General features: G+C 31.8%; 2 protein-coding genes across 2 annotated transcripts; one reads left to right on the forward strand and one right to left on the reverse strand.

Annotated features, from left to right (window-relative positions):
• Window positions 1-665: 665 nt before the first annotated feature.
• LOC106773789 (inorganic phosphate transporter 1-11-like) lies at window positions 666-2,246 on the forward strand. The gene has a single exon (XM_014660538.2). It carries the CDS (start codon window positions 669-671, stop codon window positions 2,244-2,246), a length of 1,578 nt encoding a protein of 525 aa, XP_014516024.1. The 5' UTR covers window positions 666-668.
• A 13,916-nt stretch (window positions 2,247-16,162) lies between these two features.
• On the reverse strand, window positions 16,163-16,504 carry LOC106773489 (phosphatidylinositol 4-kinase gamma 4-like). The gene has a single exon (XM_014660174.1). It carries the CDS (start codon window positions 16,502-16,504, stop codon window positions 16,163-16,165), a length of 342 nt encoding a protein of 113 aa, XP_014515660.1.
• Between the last annotated feature and the right edge of the window lie 693 nt (window positions 16,505-17,197).

Consider the following 17,197-nt stretch of genomic DNA (forward strand, 5'->3'; position numbering starts at 1 on the left):
TTCTCCACCACGCAACCTTTCCCATCTAAATTGTCTAGATTCCTTCCACTAACAAAGTTCGTAATTATAAATTTTTATCAGTATCATGTGTAAGGTAATTGTTATAAAAATGAATAGATTTATTATAAAAATGAATACGTTTATTATAAAAATGGTTGCCAACATCTTGTTAAATTATCTTCGACTAAAATATATACTTTGTTGAAACCATCCAATCATATTAACAAAATTTTCAGGGAGCACATTGTAGACAAGCTTAGTACGTAGCTTTCTTTTAGCAATCAACGTTTGTCTCACATTCACTTCATTTGAAAGCTTTCACAAGCAGCTAAATCTCCAACAGAGTAACGCCATAGCATTAATCCCTATGGACAGACAGCAAAAAGGAAAAAGCCAAACAGAATTTGGTTCAAATTAAGCATATCCTTATCAGATGATCAATGCAAGGAGAATATCCACATAAACAAGTACCAAATAATCACAACTTTCTCTCGTTCACATCCACAAAGCATAGAAGTAAACGTCCATGGCTGCATTCAAACACTTTCAAACTTCCATCAACATTTGTTTTCTATTTATATATATAAGGGAAAGTGTTGATGGTGAGAGAAGAGAAGACAATAAAGGGCAAGCACATAGTGAAGAAAGTATAAGGAAGCTTGTTAAGAATGGCACTGGAAGTGCTTGAAGCGCTTGATTCAGCGCGAACCCAATGGTACCATGTTACGGCCATCGTGATCGCTGGCATGGGGTTCTTCACCGACGCCTACGACCTTTTCTGTATTTCCACTGTTTCCAAACTTCTGGGACGATTGTACTACTTCGATCCTAGCTCCGACAAGCCGGGGAAGCTCCCAACATCAGTAAACAACTTCGTCATTGGTGTCGCCATTGTCGGAACCCTCTCCGGCCAGCTAGTCTTTGGCTGGCTCGGCGATAAACTCGGCCGGAAAAAGGTCTACGGAATCACCCTCATCCTCATGGTTCTCTGCGCCATTGCCTCCGGTCTCTCATTCGGTGCCAGCGCGAAATCCGTAATGGGAACACTGTGTTTCTTCCGCTTCTGGCTTGGCTTTGGTATCGGCGGCGACTACCCCCTATCCGCTACTATCATGTCGGAGTATGCCAACAAGAGGACACGAGGGGCGTTTATAGCTGCAGTGTTCGCCATGCAGGGCGTGGGAATCATCTTCGCGGGGCTTGTCTCCATGACACTCTCCGCGCTTTTCCAATCCTATTACCATGCTCCGACGTATACCCAAAACCGCGTCCTGTCCACGCGACCGGAGGCTGATCTTCTATGGCGGTTGGTTCTCATGATCGGTGCCATTCCGGCGTTGTTGACTTACTACTGGCGAATGAAGATGCCAGAAACGGGGCGTTACACTGCCATCATAGAAGGTAACGCAAAACAAGCTGCGGCGGATATGGCGAGAGTTTTGGACATTGAAATCCAAGCGGAGCAGGATAAGATTGCGGAGTTCAACGCAGCGAATAACTACCCTTTGTGGTCGAACGAGTTCTTTAACCGTCATGGGCGTCATTTGATCGGAACCATGAGCTCATGGTTTCTTCTTGACATCGCTTTTTACAGCCAGAATCTAACCCAGAAGGATATTTTCCCTGCCATCGGACTCATAGACAAAGATTTTAACATGAGCGCCATCGGTGAAGTGTTCCAGACGTCACGTGCCATGTTCGTGATCGCTCTGGTGGGGACCTTCCCCGGTTACTGGTTCACCGTCTTCTTCATCGAGAAGCTGGGGCGCTACAAGATCCAACTCGTTGGCTTCTTCATGATGTCATTTTTCATGTTTGTGATCGGTGTGAAGTACGATTACCTCAAGAACGAGAACAAGGGCCTCTTCGCCCTTCTCTACGGCTTGACGTTCTTCTTCGCAAACTTCGGACCCAACAGCACGACCTTCGTGCTTCCCGCGGAGCTGTTTCCAACGCGGGTGAGGAGCACGTGCCATGCGCTGAGTGCAGCGGCGGGGAAGGCTGGGGCACTGGTGGGGACATTCGGAATACAGAGCTTGACGGTGGGTGGTGACACGTACAAGATTAAGAAGGCGATGATTTTGCTGGCGGTGACTAACCTGTTAGGGTTCTTCTGCTCGTTCTTGGTTACTGAGACTAAGGGTAGATCGTTGGAGGAGATTTCCGGTGAGGATGGAAGAGAGAGTGAACTGACGGCAACGCCCAACGATTATAGGGTTCCGGTGTCAAGGACAGAGACCATGTGAAGATGAACTGATTGAATTGCATGTTGCTGCACCCAGGTTTATTACAGTATATGATAATAATCAAAACAATGGTAACCCATACTAATAATAATCATAGCAACAATGGGGCCAAAATTTATGCTTTTTTGTGTCTCATGGTATATGTTTATTCTACCAATAAGAGATCGGATTCGTGTTTGCGAGATCAATACATCTCAAGCTAGGATTCGATCGAGTGTGAATGTTGTTAATATATTTTATATTAATATTAAAAAGGAGCATCATTAAAAGAAAATTGTAAGTTTTCAATGCTAGTCTTTCAATTGCTTTAAAGGGGCAGGAATCAAGATATATATTCAATAAAAAAAATTGCTAATTTTATTTTGACTGTAATAATAATAAATAAGCTAATTAAACATGTATTTAGTAATATTTAACAATTGTAACATATTTTTATTGATTAATATGTAATTAAGGTCAATTGTATATTAATTAAACGTGTTTCTGCATTTTTCTTGGCTCATCTCTCATCTCGTGGAAGTCCAAAAAGCATAACATTGTTTCCAGATCTTTCACTGAACCAGAATATGGTGCCTTAGCATCTACTGTGTGAGATACAATGGATAAAATATCTTCTCCAAGACCTTCAAGTTCAAATGACTAGCACTCTTGTTCTTTATTGTGACAACAAATCCGCAAGACATATAGTTCATAACCAAAGTTTTCACGAAAGAACGAAGCACATAGAACTAGATTGCCATGTGGTTCATGAAAAGATTCAAGCCGATCTCCTACATCTCCTTCCCATTTACTCGCATGATCATTTAGCAAATATCTTTACCAAGTTTTCCTATGTTGTTAGGTTTCGATCCATCGTACCCAAGTTTGGATTAGTGAGTATACACCATCCAACTTGAGAGGATGCTTTTGGAGTTGTTAGAATCAGTTAGATTACTGCCTAATTGCAATAATCATTTAATGTTGTTAGTTAGGGTTTTAAAGTTTCTATTTTTCTTCCTTTTCCTTGAACCCCATATTTAGGGTTCCCCTTTTCCCTTCTTTTAATATACAACACATAACAGAAGTAGAAGCAATAACATCATAAAAATAAAGCTTGAGTTTTTCTCTTACCTGTTTTTCTCCTTGCTTCTTTTCTCTGCCTCTACTTTCGCTCCTCCATGGATGAGGTTTGCTTCCTTCGCCATAGAGAAAAAGTTGAGAGCTTTCTTTATCCGACATACCATTTGTAAAAGAATAGAAATTTATACTTTAAAAAGAAATAAAAAATATCAAATGAATAATGAAAAAGATTTGTATGTATGAAAGAATGATTTCAGTATATTTTATTTTCCAAAGGAATCAGGTTGATCACTGTCCTTTGCTTGTTTAAGTTACTAAATTTAAAATTGCTAATAGGCCATTTTCTTTTAGATTCTTCAAAATATGGCTCTGCGAAATCTAGATTGTAAAACTGTTATTAAAAAATTCTTGGTTTGAATTTATTATTTGTTATCCCATGTTTATACTACAAAATTAAAGAAAGTTTTAAAAGTTTGGAATAAACAAGTTGTTTGAAACGTACATGAGGTTATAGCTGAAAAACAAGTTCTTAAAATTGTTCAGTAGGAGTTAGAAACTACTATAGAATCTGATCTTAATAAATTGTTAAATAAGGAATTTCAAGTTATGGTTGAATCAAATAGTGCTCTGGAGTGTCAATAAAAAGGCAAATTTGTTCTGGTTTAAAGATAGAAATACATCCTTTTTTTCATAAGATAGTTAAAAAAGCGTCAAAATTCTAGTGGTATTTCTAGTCTAAGTACCAACTGGTATCTTAGATGATTCGGTACAAATAGAAAATCATGTACATGGTCGGAGAAAAACATTGGATTATACTGATTTTTGAAACATGCTTTACTTCTTTTTTTCGATTATGGAAGAAGTATTAAACCGTGGTATTTTTTTCTGGTTGCTAATAGGAAAATGTTGCCTATGATTGGATCTAAGGTTTTTCTTTTCCTTCTGTTCTTTATGCTGACGACATTTTGGTGTATGGTCGAGTTTATAAGCAAATTTTGACTAATCTTATAAAACTTTTGTCCTTATATGGTTCTTCTTTGGGTCAAAAGATAAATCATTCTAAGAGTATTTTTTTCTACTAATTATATTCTTGGAGAGTGATTAGAAAATTTTAATGGATAATAATACTTTCACAACATTTTAATATTATTTCCGTGTCATTTTATGATTAGTTCATGATGATGTTTATGATTATTATTATTGATTATGGAATAACTTTGAACTAATCACGTAATAATTCATAGATGATTTCTTGAGAGTTAGCTTATGAATAGAATTTAGACACCTCTCATGCTGTTCTCATACATAAATTATTATTGCATAAGAGTCTTTTCATATTAGTTAAAAATAAAATTTATATTGATTTTTGAAAAAGTATAGAAGCAATTATATTAGTTAAAAATAAAATTTATATGGATGTGGTGTTCTATGTGTTCCTTATGCAGAGCAGAACGTGAGTGTATTCAATCATTTATTTTTTTTATTATTTTGTTGCAGTGATTCTATGGTCTTGCATGGTCTGTTTCCTTTATCTGAATTGGTCTTCTGGGAATCATTTAATTTTTTTTTTCTTAAACTTGATATATAGTATAAAATTGATCCCTTTAGTAGCTGTAACTTTATAGGAGGAGAAGGAATAATGATATATTTCACTGCATAATTTCTATGCATATTATAAGGAGCTACATTCTATTGATTGATATAATGGATTTTTCTACTTTGAATTTTTTTCAATACTAAATTGGGAAAACATATTATATAGGTTTAATTTTTTATCATTTTTATTTATATAGGTTTGCTTCGATCTCATGTTTTATTTTGTATTTTTTTATTTTATTTATTAATAAAATTTTGCATGTGATGAGATGATACTTGTACTTTAAAATAACCGAAGTTGGAATGATAAGGTAGTTAAAATATCTGCATAATTAAGACGAGGGCAAAATACATAATAATATATAACATGAATTTATAAAATAAAAATTTAACATTATTTTTTATGATCAAGATATAAAATGACAAAATACATCATAATATATAACATGAATTTAAAAAAAAAAAAAAAAAGCTTAACATTATTTTTATGATCAAAATATAAGGATTATTTTAATTGATAATAATTAACCCTTACCTACCTATATCTCAATCAATCTATCCAAAATATTATAAATTCTTCAATTATAAACAATATCTTATTATGTCACTGAATAAAAAAAATATTCTATAAAATTTGAAACACTTACAAATCATACATAATAAAATATATATATATATATATATATATATATATATATATATATATATATTAAATATCAATTATTTAAGATATTTTAAATAATAAATGTTGACACTAATGTTATCAGTAGAAAAAAAATTCCAACAATGTTCCGTATTATATAATTAAAAAAAAGTAAAATATAATTAACCTAGAAATAAAATAGATAAAATAAAATAATTATAACGTTGATATTATCAGTAATTATTTAACCTTTTAGAATGGTGGAAGAAACTTTTTCTAACTTATTTATATATTTTGTTTCAAGATAATAAATGAAGTAACAATTTTCTGGATGAAAAAAGATAAATAAGAGCTGACATACAATCTTAATCAACAAATAAATAATACATTTGTTTTTAAAATTTTATTATTTTCTAAACATAATAAGACAAAAATTTCTTATGAAAAATATGTATTTTTTAAAAAAATATATATTCGGTAAAGTGTCATAACGAGATTGTATAAAAAATTATGATAGTTTGATAATATTTTACTGATAACATTTTAACGTATCATTGTTTGATTGAACAAAATATAATGTTCTCAAAATATGGTTATCCTAAATGTAAGAGACAGCTTTAGCCAGTACGTGGGTTGTTTTGCCCACCTGATACACAAAATTGGTGAAAAATAAGACAAAAGTTGGTGGTTAGAAAATTTTGTGGACCCATTCGGTGGCTGCAAAAGAAAGCTGCGCAATAGGTCCAACAAAGAACCAGTTGCCATGCACTGGTTGGCACAGGCGACCAGTTACAACCTCTGACTTCAAACCCAGGGGCGAATAAAACAAAACAACATGAACTTTTGTTAATTAGCTAGGTTCCAGAGACAAAAATATGGAAAAAAATGATAGTTAAATGGAGTCCACAGACATGAAAGAAAACCATAATCAAAGTTGGTGGTAATGGAATTGAATTAAGGAAAATGATATTTTAATTCTAATTTTTTATATCATTTTGAGACTGCACACGTGTTAAAATATGGTTGGACGATTTCAAATTAAAAAAATTGAAATAAAAATATATTTAGAAGAGAAAAATCATTTTTTTTTATTTAAAATCGTCCAATCACATTTTTACACGTGTACAATATTAAAATGATATAAAAAATTGATGTTAAAATATCATTTCCTTGAATTAATGATTGTTGCATGTTTTTGATGAATGAGAAATAGTTAGAGAAGAATGCATGTAATGTGAGTGGAGCGTGCATCATGTTCTGGTATGAGTTACTCTCAAGAAGATTTCAAATTCCAAAGAACCAAAAGATTTATGGTATAAATGACCAATTTGAGATCTGTGTATCACACTTGCTCATGTGACTCATGCATATAGTAATACTGAAAATAAAAATGTAATAAATTTAAATTTAAATTTAAAACTAAAAATAACTAAATCAACAATGTTGGTAAACTTAATCATGGAGAGATTGTTGTTATTAGGATGGATCTAATCACAATCTAATTTTATTAAATTTGATTATTGATTTGTTTGGCTTAACAGAATGATTAATTGATTCTAATCTACATTGATCTAATTTTATTTTTTTTTAATTTGGATTATCCATTTCAAATTATTTATCTATTTGGGTGATTCTTGGTGTATTTAGTCTCATCTTCCACTGCCTACAATAGTTTCTGTTATTCAACATACACAGTCTTCATTCCTCTAATAAAATTAAATAACCTTAAAAAAAATTAAACTTTAAAAACATGGTAATCGAGTTTCTCTTAAGTTTTTTTCTTTATACCTTTAAAATATATCACTTTAAAAGAATTAATATATTTTAATATATAAAAATCAATATACACCAATATATTTTAAAGGTACAACAGATAATATTATATAAAACTTTAGTAGAAAAACTGAATTGAAAATAACTTGTAAAATTACATGGTTCACCATCATAAGTCGTAACAATCTTTATGTAGTGCGTCTAATCTATCAAATATAAATCCATTTGATTAATGATTTACTTGGTATGAATTTATGATAGTTATAAAATCAAAATATAACTAAGAGGAGAAGGAAATTTCACACACACAAAAAAGTGATTAATTTCTTACCAATGAATGACCTTTTAATGCTAAAAGAAAAAGGAAAAAGAAGGAATGAATTGTCATCTAAGTAAATCATGATGCTTAGAAATAGAGTAGAAAAAGAAGGAATTGATTGTGTCATCCTACTAAATCATGATGATTACAAATAGAGTATATTGTATAGCAATTAAAAAAATAACACACAGACCTTGATTCATTTGAAGTTAGAATTTTTTTCCAGGAATATTACATATTTAAAAAAAAAAAATCCACCAGAATCTGTGTGCACTTTATTTTCCAAGATAGACTCATTCATGGTATGAGATGGGAATTTGTACGGCGTTACTCTACCTCCCCAATTTCATCCTCCACTCCCTCCATCCTTCAATTTTTTTTTATTTTTTTTAAATACAAAAATAACATTTTATTATTTTTTTTTGTTTTAACCTTTTTAACCCTATTTACTAAAATTAACCTAACCTAACTTTTTACTCTATGCTTACTTCAGTCAAACACTAAGAGATTCTCACCTCCTTCGGATTCCCACCCCCTACGAAGTTTCACTTTCAAAAACTCCGCAACTCTCCCAGTTCTTCTCGCAGTCGTCTCTTTCTTTGTGCGGCGTGGTGCTTTTGGCTTTTCGTGTGTGCGACGGGTGGCGGTGCGGCGAGTGTGTGGCGGTGCGGCGGTATTTGCTGCTTTGCGGTCGGTGTGTGCGGCGGTGCGGCGGGTGGTAGTGCGGCGGGTGTGTGCAGCGGAGCGGCGCGGTGGTTCTTGCTTCGTTCGTTTCGACAAGTTAGTTTCTTTTCGTTTCTTCCTCTCTTTTTTTTTAAATGTATGTAATGTTTAGGATTGGGTTGCTTTGTCTGTTGTTGTTGATTTTTGGTTGGTCTGTTGCTTGAGGTTTCTGTGTGGTCTATTGCTCTGTTGAGGTTTCTGTGTTGTGTGTGTGCTCTGTGTTGTGTGTGCTGAGGAAGAAGACGTCTAGGCCCTGAAACAGATGTCGATATTCGTCGACGGATACCCATATCCGTTTAAGCGGTTTCACGAAGGAGTTATGTACCTCGCCTCATCGTTTTTTAACAGCTTCGCTGGTTAAAGGTTTGATAGACGACCACCACCAATGCGAAGATATAATAATTGAACGACAAATTCTTTCAGGCAATCTCGATATCTCAATCACCACTTGACACCACAATAATAAAGATGAAAAATAGGAGAAAGAATTTCTAGAAAAATAGGAGAAAGAATTTCTGGAAAGAAAGAGTAAAGATGAAAGCATGAAGATAAAAAGAGAATAAATAGGTTACGTGGGGGTGCTGGAATAAAATCATAAAATTGTACTCCTAAATATAAATTTTTGCTAAAGGATAAAATAGGAATAGAAAAAATAGAGCAAAGAGTAAAAATGGAATGGGGAGGTGTAGGGAGGTACAGGGAGTAACGCCCAAATTTGTAATTCTTTTTAGGGCTTTCTTCCTGCACTACTAACTTTTCTTTCTGCACCTCCGAGGTTTTCTAAAACCTGCCCATATCTTTTGACGGTAAAAACCCTAAAGGGTAATGATACTTTGACACCCATTTTATGACAAATTTTTTACTCCACCATATGTCGCAATCTTATTGGTCCATACGGAAAAAATTTTAAAATTAAAAATGACATGGAAATGGAATTGAGATGGGTTGCAGGGATTTTGATTTTGGGGCTTCATTTGAGGTTTCAAAAATTAGAAACCTCATTTTCGCGAGAGAAGCATCCTTCCACCCACAATCGTGAGAGAACTCTTGAGAGAGTAGCATCCTCGCACCCACTAGCATCGTCTGAGCAGAACCGGTCATTCATGGACTTTTCACCATTCAGCAAACTCTCGCTGTTAATCGAAGTCTTGTTCGTCGCCGTCTGCCGTTCCAAACCACCAACGAACGCCGAAACCAACATTGATGTAGTTTTTGAAGCTTCCCACCGTTTCTTTCGTCAATCCTTTGTTGTTATTCAGTGGATTTGATTTGCTCTTTAATTATTTTTACCATTTAAGGGTTGTTGTGTTTTTGGGTGTTATTATGATTTTTTTATATTATCTTCTGTAGGTATTGTTGCGATGAGGTACTCCTTCACTACAAGGATCAATTCAAAGAAGTTGTCTTTTTTGTTGGCATTGGACATACAAGTGATGTTCAAGCATTGGTTATCACATTTATATCCAACTCCATGATCAAGGAACAATTCTTTGTAAAACTCATTGTGTAGAAACAACACTGGGAGCAAAGGCAAAATAAGTGGGGAGTTCAGGCAAAGTTTTTGCATACTGGGGTCATATGTTTAAATGACATTGATTTTTAAGTGAACTAATTTTTTTTAAGACTTATTGGACGTACAAGTGATCTTCAAGCATTTATTATCACATTTATATCTAACTTCATGACCAATGAACCATTCTTTGTAAAACTCATTGTGCAAAAACAACACCGGGAGCAAAGGCCAAATAAGTGGAGAGTTTAGGCAAAGTTTCTGCACATAGTGGTCAAATGTGAAAATGACATTGATTTTTAAATGAACCGATTTTTTTAAGACTTATTGGACATATAAATGATCTTCGGGCATTGATTATCACATTTATATCGAACTCCATGACCAAGGAACAATTCTTTGTAAAACTCATTGTGCAGAAACAACACTGGGAGTAAAGGCCAAATAAGTAGGGAGTTCAGGCAAAGTTTCTGCACACAGGGGTCATCTGTTAGAATAACATTGATTTTTAAATGAACTAGATTTTTTTAAGACTTATTGGACATACAAGTGATCTTCAGGCATTAATTATCACATTTATATCGAACTCCATGGCAAAGGAATAATTCTTTGTAAAACTCATTGTGCAGAAACAACACTAGGAGCAAAGGCCAAATAAGTGGAGAGTTCAGACAAAGTTTATGCACACAGGGGTCATTTGTTAAAATGGCATTGATTTTTAAGCGAACCAATTTTTTTTAAGACTTACTGAACATACAAGTGATCTTCCCACTTAGATTAACGACGAGAGTTTGTTGAATGTTGAAAAGTCCGTGAATGACCGGTTCTGCTCAGACGATGCTTGTGGGTGGAAGGATGTTCCTCTCGCGAAAATGAGGTTTCTAATTTTTGAAACCTCAAATAAAGCCCTAAAATCAAAACCCCTGCAACCTATCTCAATTTCATTTCCATGTCATTTTCAATTTTTAAAATTTTTTCCACATGGACCAATAAGACTGCAACACATAGTGGAGTCAAAAATTTGTCATAAAATGGGTGTCAAAGTATCATTACCCAACCTTAAATCCTATTTTCTCTCTCTTATATTTACTTCCTCGCAAAACACTCACCCCACTCCAAAAGGAGTGTCACATAATACAACATATCCTCTTAATTTCTCTCCCTTCCGCCACCCTCACAACACATGCACACTCTTCCTCTTTCACTTTACTTCTTTCACTCTCCCCTCTATGTCGCCAGCTCCAACCTCCTCTTGCCTTTTCCTTTTCACACCAAACTCAATAATCAAATAAGTCACTTTTTACATATTTTTTATTATTTATTTAGTATAATATATGAGAAATTTATGTGATATTTAAACTAGATATCAAAATCTATGATTGACTTAGGAAAAAAAACATGTTTCAGCATTAGGTATCAAATTTAGAAAACATCTTAAATAAAGAATTGAAATTTGATTAAGATATTAAATTTTGAAATCTTATGTTGGGAATGTTTAGGATTTAGGGAACTAAAATTTAATTAAAAAATACCAAATTTTGAAATCTAATGAAAAAGATATCATAATTCGAAATTTGATTAAAGAAGTTATTGAATTTTGAAACTTAATTCAAAAAGTTGTCAAATTTTGAAATTTAACTAAGTAGTCTATCAAATTTCAAAATTATATATATATATATATATTTTAATGACTAATGGTATTTTTAGTTTTTTTTTTTAATTTTATTTATTTTGTATGTTTTTGTTTTGTTTATTTATTCTTGTTCAATTTAGTTATTTATTAAGGATATTGGTTTTAATGTTTGTTTGAATTTATTTGTTATAAGAATGACAAGAACACAAGAGGCTTCTACATATCAGGCTGAGAGATCTATACAGGATAAAGCTAAAAGAAGACCAACAACATCTACTCGTAAAAAGGGTCGCAATGGTGAAGATAGAGAAGTTGCAACATTAGTTGGTCTTGATATTGATGAGTAGCAGGAAGATGTTATTGTGCAACACGAGGATGTTGTTCACTAAAAAGATGAAATGCTTAGATATCTTGGATGTCCACACGACATTTTTTTGCTGACGAGTTATGCTGATTATGTTGCAATTGCATTGTGGGAAGGTTAAGTTACTAATGATTTTTTTTTATGGTAGATGACTTGTTTAAATTTTATATGCAATTGTTATGTGTAGGACCGAAGGGAGATACAATTTGTCTCTCATGTAAAAAATTAAATAATTTGTAGAATGTCATCTCAGTGTTCAGAATTATATATTAAATTCTAGTTTCATGTCTCTATGTGACATTTTGTATGATTACACCGATAAGGAGTTGATCTTGGAGTTTGTTGAAATATGAGATAGAGAGACAAGTGAAATAATCCTCTTAGACTTTCTAAAGTCTAAGTGAAATTATTTTGTCGTTCATTTGATAAGACTAAAATGTTGAGAAAGTCAACCTTGTTAATGTGACCCTAGTTATCTCAAGTAATAACAACCGATATTTATTTGGTTTGTAAGTTATATTCATCAATTAAACAATATTAAATACATTCAACAACTTTATAGGATTAGGATGTGTACAGAAGAGGTCACTTACTATCTCATATTCGATTACACATCCACTCCAGTACATGTATTTATCATATTCTAACATCATCATTAGTTGATGTAATTCAATTATCGAACCTTTCAATGATATTTTGTAAGTGTAACTAACATTATATACTTGCTTGATTATTATCACATTACATTAATTATTTTCATTAAGAGTATGGAGAATGTTTGTAGGCTTCGCTTGACTCTTAATTATATCAACAAGCAATGATTGTTTACTGAATTTTAACTTCCGAGTAAAAGGGTGACCAACTACTATATGTGACAAATCATGGTTATGGTATCCACACATTACCTTTAATACCGACTCATTACCTTTAATACCGACCCTCTTCGTTATGAATTGGTTTGCCTCTCAATTTAAAAAGACAATCACATTTTTTTTGTCAAATATATTAGGTTGAACATCATATTTTTATTTCATGTATTTTCCACCCTTTTTACATTCTAATAATACATGTCTTTCTCCTAGGTTGACCATTAACTTTAGCATATCTTATAATGACAACAACAAAACAAAGATAAGGACAAATCCGATGAGTTCCTAAACCAGATTTCAAAATCTGATGAGTTTCTTAACCAATTTTTGAAATTCGATGAGTTCCTAAAACGAATTTCCAAATCTGATGAATTCCTAAAACGAATTTTGAAATCTAGTACTATCCTAAATTTGAGTTACTTAATCGGATTTCAAAATTCAGTATTTCGAAATTCAGTAGTTTCATAAACCAGATTTTGAAAATCATTATTTTCCTCATCAAATTTTGAAATTGGTGTTTTCGCCTCTATCAAATTTTGAAATATAGTGAATACTAAAACATTTTATCCTATGACTTCCAAAGTTTAGTGAATACTTTTATAAACGAGATTTCGAAATCCAATGTATACAAAAATATAATAAAAATAAATACAGAATCCCACGTTAAAAAACAAATGTATAAGTGAAGATATCAAAGTGAATAGATATTCTTTATTTCAAATGAAAATGAAGAAAATTAAGGAAGAACGAAGTGAATAATATCCAATACCTAATTAATTTAATATTTAATATATTCAAAAGGGAAATACTTGACATCTCAGTAAAATTTGAGGGTGTAAGCAGAAGAATTAGAGGTGCAAGAAGAATGCCCCTTTCTCTAGCATTAGAGTCCTGAAATCATTATAAGGGTTGATCGAGTCATTCATCACCTTCCCATGCAGCAACAAAACACCCATGTTAAAACTCCGACCACGACACCAAGAGTTGGAGGAGTGAAATGAAATTAGGATGAGAGGGTGATTTACGAGTAGGTTAACTCTGCCATATGTCTACATTACTCTGCCACATGTTCTTGTCATTCCACTAAGTTATTATCCTCTAATGACATTAACATTAATTTAACAAACTATATTAATTTTTTTTTAAACATTAGAATTACAGTGAGTAAAAAAAAGTAAAAAAAAAGAAAACTGAACAATTACTATAAATATTAATACAAAAAATATTAATATGTTACAAAATGAACTTCTTTAGATGAAACATATACTAGTATACCATTTAATTGTCTTATTTCTTTACTATTGACAAAATTGTAGCTAATATGGAAAATAATTCATAATAAAAATAAGATATCAATAAAAAAACTTTTATGTGACTCTTTTTGAAATGTAAAAAAGTCAGAGTACAAAAACCCGGGCTCAAAATAAAAAAAAAATATTTTAAGCCCAAATTTTTGCCAATAAAAAGAAATACTTTTATGTGACTCTTTTTGAAATGTATCAATAAGTTAGATTCATGTTTCGAGATGTTTCATGCTATAAATAAACTCTAACACTTATGAAATCTGTGAGATAGGCGGACTAACACCTCTTACAACCAACACAATCCTTTATTATTAGGAGAAAAGCAATTTGTTTAGCTTTACATCCGTCTCAAGGTATCATTTCTTATACATCTATGAGCAGGCTCGTCCACATTGAGTACATTCCATATATGTATCATAAATCTTTACTGAATGTGACATTGGATCATAATCCTTAAACATAAAAAATTCAACAATTTCAATCTAGTAAAAGGTTAAACCAATTATATATATATATATATATATATATATATATATATATATACTAGATGAATCAATGATTTATAAGAATTTTGCTACTAAAAATAGATTTATAAATTAATAACTAATAAGAGAATAAAACTAAGATACTTTGATTTCTTATCTTTGTTTTCGCAAACATGATTAAAAAGATATATCAACTAATTTGAATGGATTACATAGTATACACTATTCAAAATTAAACTTCTTTTTTTATCAGTAATACTATTTATTCAACAAAACTGATTGATTGAATTGATTTTCTATTACGATATATTGAGGAAACAATAGCCGGTCCGATAGCTAGCTATAACAAAAATTGAAAAAATATTTCCTTCTAATTGCCACCTATCAAAAAAGTCAGAAAAAGTTACAAGATTTATATTAACTATATTTAGTATAAGTTCAAGACACATAAAGACTCTAACCATATTTCAACTCACGATCAATCCATAGATATCTATAGAAAATAAATAAGCACTCAAAACAAGTGCATGCTTATATCATTGACCAAGTCCTTCTTAATTTTTATTCATTTCGATCTGAATATGAATTGCCTAACATAATAAGTCTACAACAAAATCAAGTATTTGCAAAAAGATTTTATACTTTATACATAAATATTATTTTTTGTTAACCTATAATTCCAAAAAAAAAATAATAATGTAATTTATATCATTAGTTCAAAAACTTTCTTATTGGCGAGCCATAAGAATTGTGCCTATTAAAGCAATTAAAAGAACTATTGAAATGAGTTCAAATGAAAAAAAAAATTGCTCAAATTCTAATTTATTGACTAGTTATTATCAGATCTTGCTCTAAAATCTGATTGTGTCTTGTCGTCCAAATAATTTTGTGCCATGATGTATCTAGATTAGTAGTTATTTGTGAAAGAAAGATACTCATACAAACCATCAAAGTAATTCCAAACATAAATTTTGGTAATAATTCGAACCATTCATAAACATAACAACCAATATTATTAAAACATTTAGGGTTAAATATGATTTTAGTCTCTCATTTGAGTGAAAAATAATTCTAGAGAGTTTAATTGATCCCTCTCATAATCTTCTATTTATAAAAATAAATTGATACAAGAGTACATGATAATTAGGGTAACTCTAGATACAATATAATCATGATGATTAGAGTAATTCTAGACACAATATAATCATGATAAATTGGGTAACCCTAGACACAATATAATCATGATAAATAGGATAACCCACACAATATAATATTCATAAATAGGTAAATATTCTAACACCCTTAAATATCATGCTATTTTGGATTTTGTTTCTCTTCTAAATGTTTGTTCATTTTCATCTCTTTCTTAATAAAGTCCAATTTTCAATACTAAAAAAACCGTTAAATTTTCTCTAAGTGACTAACGACTTTCATGTTAAGTGTGTCTTGTTATCTTTTTTATGTGAAATAGGTTTATTTCCTTGAAAAATTAGGTTCTTTAAATTTGAGGTTGGACTAAAGTCCTAAACATGTTAGTATTTATCTAAAATCATATTACATTCTTGATCATCCTCAAGAGCAATGAAACCTTTCCTTTTTTTTCTAATGCGTTTGTCGATGTGAAACTCGTAAAGATTTTCACAACAAAGAAAAGAAGACCATAGAGGTGAAGAACCGAACATTGCTGTCAGCGACACCATACTCCTTGATAAGAGTGGCACTCTGAGCTAGCTCTCTATCACCGAAAACCAACTTTTGTTTTTTTACCACGAAACCTTTGCATTCAGTTTCACCGAAACATGCAATCAGACTCCAACACATCCTCAGTTTCACCAAAACAATGGAATCAGACTCCAACACATGCATTGGGGTTACAGGGCCATCCACAAAAATCAAGATTGGCTCATCATAACAATGTTCCGGCTGCCTTTCCCATTGCCCATACTCTTTGAAAACTGAACTCAAAGCAAACTCAGCCATTAAAATCTCTCAAAGTCAATCACTTTTTTACTTTTTTTTTTTCTTGGACAAAGAACATGTTTAGTCCTAAATCAAGGAATTAATTCTGATTTCGACATCATATTTAAAGAATCCTAATTTTTCAACAAACCCTATTCTTATTTCAAAAAAAAATTGTAACTTAACATTTCACATACTAAGAAAATTTAAACCCATTTCTTTTCCAAGACTAAAAATTTGAGTTTTTTAAAAAAGAAAATAAAAATCAACAAACTTTTGAAAATGGACGAGACTCAAAATAATAATGATACTTAAATTAAAAATATATTTAACCTAAACATTTATAATGTCCCATAAATAAGAAAATACAGAAAATTTGATAAAATATAGAATAAAGATAAAAATAAAAGCTACTCCTACAAGAAAAAAAATAGGATTAACCTAATCTAAGAAAGGTTAAAATAAAATCACGTTTTCTTAAACAAACTTTCCTAAACCTCATAAACACCCATCTTTCTTGGTCAGATTGAACATTTCAGAAATATTTCAAATTCAGAAATTCAAAAGTTAACAACACTATGTTTCGTCACAAAAACTCAACATCTCCCTCTCTGTTTCTACCATCCGGCGTATCCCTTATACTCCAGACATCCTAAAGCCCTCATGCGGCAACGCGATGCAAAAGTACAACGAAGAAGACACAATCACATTAAT

This window comes from Vigna radiata, chromosome 9 (assembly GCF_000741045.1).
Source record: "Vigna radiata var. radiata cultivar VC1973A chromosome 9, Vradiata_ver6, whole genome shotgun sequence".
NCBI classification, from domain to species: Eukaryota; Viridiplantae; Streptophyta; class Magnoliopsida; order Fabales; family Fabaceae; genus Vigna; species Vigna radiata.